Source organism: Myotis lucifugus, unplaced genomic scaffold, assembly GCF_000147115.1.
Source record: "Myotis lucifugus unplaced genomic scaffold, Myoluc2.0 scaffold_1345, whole genome shotgun sequence".
In the NCBI taxonomy this organism is placed as follows: domain Eukaryota; kingdom Metazoa; phylum Chordata; class Mammalia; order Chiroptera; family Vespertilionidae; genus Myotis; species Myotis lucifugus.
Genome location: NW_005872393.1, coordinates 43,813 through 48,248, shown reverse-complemented (window position 1 = coordinate 48,248; position 4,436 = coordinate 43,813). Strand labels below are relative to the sequence as shown.

General features: G+C 65.4%; 1 protein-coding gene across 1 annotated transcript in view; it reads left to right on the top strand.

Moving 5' to 3' along the window:
* Window positions 1-4,436, top strand: part of ITPR3 (inositol 1,4,5-trisphosphate receptor type 3) — a gene marked incomplete at its 5' end in the record, with an annotated part of 27,095 nt that overhangs the window by 18,845 nt on the left and 3,814 nt on the right. Inside the window, 9 exon segments of the mRNA XM_023748382.1 lie at window positions 69-155; window positions 607-717; window positions 794-986; window positions 1,194-1,319; window positions 1,697-1,869; window positions 2,497-2,661; window positions 3,213-3,405; window positions 3,836-3,940; window positions 4,021-4,148. Coding sequence (XP_023604150.1) covers window positions 69-155; window positions 607-717; window positions 794-986; window positions 1,194-1,319; window positions 1,697-1,869; window positions 2,497-2,661; window positions 3,213-3,405; window positions 3,836-3,940; window positions 4,021-4,148 — 1,281 coding nt within the window.

The following is a 4,436-nucleotide window of genomic DNA, read 5'->3' as shown; positions in this document are numbered from 1 at the left end:
CGCGGCCCCGCCCCGCGCGCCCTGGTCCCCGTGACCACAGCTCGGTGACGGGCACTGCGTCTGCTCAGCTCTCCAGGCACAACAAACACAGCAGCACATGCTGAAGCCCCGTGAAGCGCATCCAGGAGGAGGAGGCCGAGGGCATCTCTTCCATGGTGGGGGCCCTGGCAGGGCTGGAGGGGGGGGAGAGTGGGTGGGCACTTATAGGGGTGAGGCTGGGATTTGGGGGCGGGGCCATGGCCCGAGGGGGCCCTGCCTCCCCCGCTAGGGGATGAGGTGGAGTGGGGCCAGGAACTCAAGGCGGGGCCTGGACCTGTAAAAAGCAAGGATCTGTGAGCTAGAATTGGGGGGAGGAGCTCCAGGGGTGAAACGGGCTTGAAGTGGGAGCAAAGCTGGCCCAGCCCTAGCAGGACCTCCGGTGCACCTGGGCCAGACTGCGGGGCACTGCCTGTCGAGGACCGTCTGGACATGGCTCTCCACCCCCTCCTACCCTTTTGGGGCTGGGGCTGGTCTGGCTGGGGGGTCAGTCGCTGGGTTGTCGTTCAGAGCTGGGCTCAGGACTTGGGGGGCTGCCTGGCCTGACCTCAGCGCCCTTGCCACCCCCAGCTGAGCCTCAACAACAAGCAGCTGTCGCAGATGCTCAAGTCCTCGGCGCCTGCGCAGCAGGAGGAGGAGGACCCCCTGGCCTACTACGAGAACCACACGTCCCAGATCGAGGTGGGGCCGGAAGGTGGTGGGCAGGGTGAGGGCCCCGAGCTGGGCCCGGCGTCACCCGCTGCCCGTGTGCGCCCAGATCGTGCGGCAGGACCGCAGCATGGAGCAGATCGTGTTCCCGGTGCCTGGCATCTGCCAGTTCCTGACGGAGGAGACCAAGCACCGGCTCTTCACCACCACGGAGCAGGACGAGCAGGGCAGCAAAGTGAGCGACTTCTTCGACCAGTCCTCCTTCCTGCACAACGAGATGGAGTGGCAGCGCAAGCTCCGCAGTGAGGACCCCTCCCGGGGCGGGGGGCGGGCTGGGCCTGGAGCTCCCGAGGCCCCTGGCCTGCTGGTGGCTGCCCCACCCCACCCACCCCACCCCACGGAGGGCTCCAGTGCTTTTCTCTGAAGTGGGGCCTGGACTTGTGCGGGCAGAGGGCCCGCGTGGGGTGAGCACAGTGTGGCTCAGGCCCCCTGACACCGGCCTCCCGCAGGCATGCCCCTCATCTACTGGTTCTCCCGCCGCATGACCCTGTGGGGCAGCATCTCCTTCAACCTGGCCGTGTTTATCAACATCATCATCGCCTTCTTCTACCCCTACGTAGAGGGCGCGTCCACAGGTCAGGACGGGGGCGCCAGGCAGGGGCTTCGGGCCCATTTTGGCAGAGCCGGGGGGGTCAGGTGCGGAGTGGGCAGAAGCGCCCCTGCATTGCCCTCGGGCTGCACACCCCATCATGGGGGACACAGGTGTGGTCCAGTGGGACGGGTCTCTGACCTCTGGAGACAGCTCACACGTGCACACACGAGCCAGAGACCAGCTGTGGAGGCAGCAGCTGGAGAGGGTCCCCTGCCTCAGGCCTAGAGATGCGGGTGTGATGGGGGCCCTAGAACCCGGTGACCAGGAGCTTCACAGGGAAGGCTTCCAGGAAGGGGTGTTCCTTGGGGTCGTTGGGGAGTGGGGCCTGAGCACGCCTCGCTTCGTCCTGTCCCGGCCCAGGAGTGCTGGACTCGCCGCTCATCTCGCTGCTCTTCTGGATCCTCATCTGCTTCTCCATCGCCGCCCTGTTCACCAAGCGCTACAGCGTCCGCCCGCTCATCGTGGCGCTCATCCTGCGCTCCATCTACTACCTGGGCATCGGGCCCACGCTCAACATCCTGGGTGCCCTCAACGTGAGTGCCGGAGGGAGCCCCACCCCGACTGCCTCCCAGCGGCCACTGCTCCGCCCCACCCCTCGTCCCTGGGTTGGAATTCCAAGCTCATTATGCACCTGCAGTGGGGACCCCTCTCTGCCTCCTCCGTCTCCCTGGACAACTGGGGCGCTGGCACGAGACAGCCAGTCAGGAGCCCCAGCTTTGGAGCCCCAGCTTCAGGGCTGTTGTGCGCACTGTGTCAGCTGTGCACGGCCCAGACGCACTGTTCTGCTGGAGACAGCAAAGCTTTGCATATTCTGGCCATTTCCTGACGGATGGAAATAAGGTGCCTTGAGCAGGGGCTGTCTTTTCTAACTTAGTCATGGAAAGGCTAAGGGTGGTCTTCTCCGACCCCCCTCCTTTTCTTACACCTCCCTTTCTTCCTGGAACTGGGGCACCCGGGGGCTCCTCTATCCTAGTCCCAGGAGCCCAGATGCATCCTGGGAGCATTTTCATTAATGCGCCTGCCAGGCTGAGCAGGAGCAGCTCAGACCCACTCCACGGAAGGCGTGGCTTCTGAGCTGGGCACGCGTGGGCAGGGAGGCTGGGGTAGAGATTCAGGGTGGGCAGTGGGACCCTGACCCCATGCCCTGCCCTCGCCCCCAGCTGACCAACAAGATCGTGTTCGTGGTGAGCTTCGTGGGCAACCGCGGCACCTTCATCCGGGGCTATAAGGCCATGGTCATGGACATGGAGTTCCTCTACCACGTGGGCTACATCCTGACTAGTGTCCTGGGCCTCTTTGCCCACGAGCTCTTCTACAGCATCCTGGTGAGACTCCGCGGGGCCGGCGGGGTGGGGGCAGGGGCCGGGGCAGGGGCAGTGCAGGGCGAGCGCTCGCGGTTGTGCCCAGTCCTCTGCCCAGTCCTCCTCGGCTTGGCCCCAGCCTGGCCTTCAAGGCCCCGATGGCCACTCCTGGCCCCGTCTGACCCATTGGCCCTCTGTGGTGCTGGTTTAAGCCTGGACTCTGGCACCAGACCATCCTAGCTGGGCGACTGCCCCGTGCCTCAGTTTCCCCGTCTGTAAAACGGATAATTAACAGCGCCTGCCTTCTAGAATAATTGTGAGGCTGAAGTGAGCTGATGCACATAAGTCACAGAGCGAGCGCACCGTCAGAGCCAGGCACCCCACCCCCTGTGTGGACAGCCTGCCCCTCGGCCCTCCCTTTCCTTGGATTAGAACTCCAGAGGCTCTGAGAAGCCTCCAGGCCCCCGCGGGCTCGCCTGCCTAAGCGCAGACCCTGTGGAGGAGGCTGTGGGAAGCACTGGCAGCCGAAGCCCTCGGGCCAGCGCACCCCCTCAAGGCCCATCCCTGCCCTGCAGCTCTTCGACCTCATTTACCGGGAGGAGACGCTGTTCAACGTCATCAAGAGTGTGACCCGCAACGGCCGCTCCATCCTGCTGACCGCCCTGCTGGCCCTCATCCTCGTCTACCTCTTCTCCATCGTGGGCTTCCTCTTCCTCAAGGATGACTTCATCCTCGAGGTGGACCGGCTGCCCAGCAACCACTCCCGAGGTCCGGGCCCCTCTGGCGGGGGCGGGGGGGGGGGGGGGAGCTGCCCCAGTGAATGCGCCAGGGCAGGGCCTGGGCCTTTTTAACCTCCCCGGCCCCTGCCTCAGCTCTCGTCCTGGGCTCTGGGGAGGGGTAGCTCACACCTTCCTCTTCCCTGGGACAGACTGAGGGGTGGGAGAGCCTTGGGCTCCCTGAGGAGCCACTGCTTGCAGACCTTGTCATTCATGTCAGACTCAGTATGTGCAGGGCTGCCGGCCAGGCCTGGGCGTGCACCACGCAGTGGGCAGGGGTATGAAGACCCTTCTGTGGGCAGACAGAGGGGGACCTGGCAGGACCAGGGCAGGCTTCCTGGAGGGTGTGATGCTGGGGACGACCAGGGGGCAGATGAGGCAGGCGTTTGAACCTCCTGTGGCCTCGTTCATGTCCCCTCCAGCCAGCCCCCTGGGGATGCCGCCTGGAGCGGCCACGTTCATGGGCACGTGCAGCGGGAACAGGATAGACTGTGGCTCAGGGGTCTCGGTGCCCGAGGTCCTGGAAGGTGAGCAGGGTGTCTCGGGAGTCGGGTGGGGTGGGGAGGCAGGTGCCTGGCCGGGGTCTGAGCACACACTGCGCTTGTAGAGGACGAGGAGCTGGACGGCGCCGAGCGGGCCTGTGACACCCTGCTCATGTGCATCGTCACGGTCATGAACCACGGGCTGCGCAACGGCGGCGGCGTGGGCGACATTCTCCGCAAGCCCTCCAAAGACGTGAGCACCCGCCCCTCCCACAGCCACGGGGCCCAAGCCCTGGCCCGGCGGCAGCTGCGCGGGTCCTGCCCCGGGTCGGGTCGCGCCAGGCAGAGCACTTTGGTGGGTTCAATCTTCAGTATTGGCCCGTTTTACACCCCTTTTCCCTGGACTTTCCCGGTTCTGGTCAAAAGTGAGGTAACGTTGTTCGCTTGCGCCAACCCCGGCCCGGTCTGCTCCAGAAAACCCTTCCCGGCTCCCCTGCCGGATGGCTCTAGGAGAAAACCTGGGGTAGCCCCAGCCCTTGGC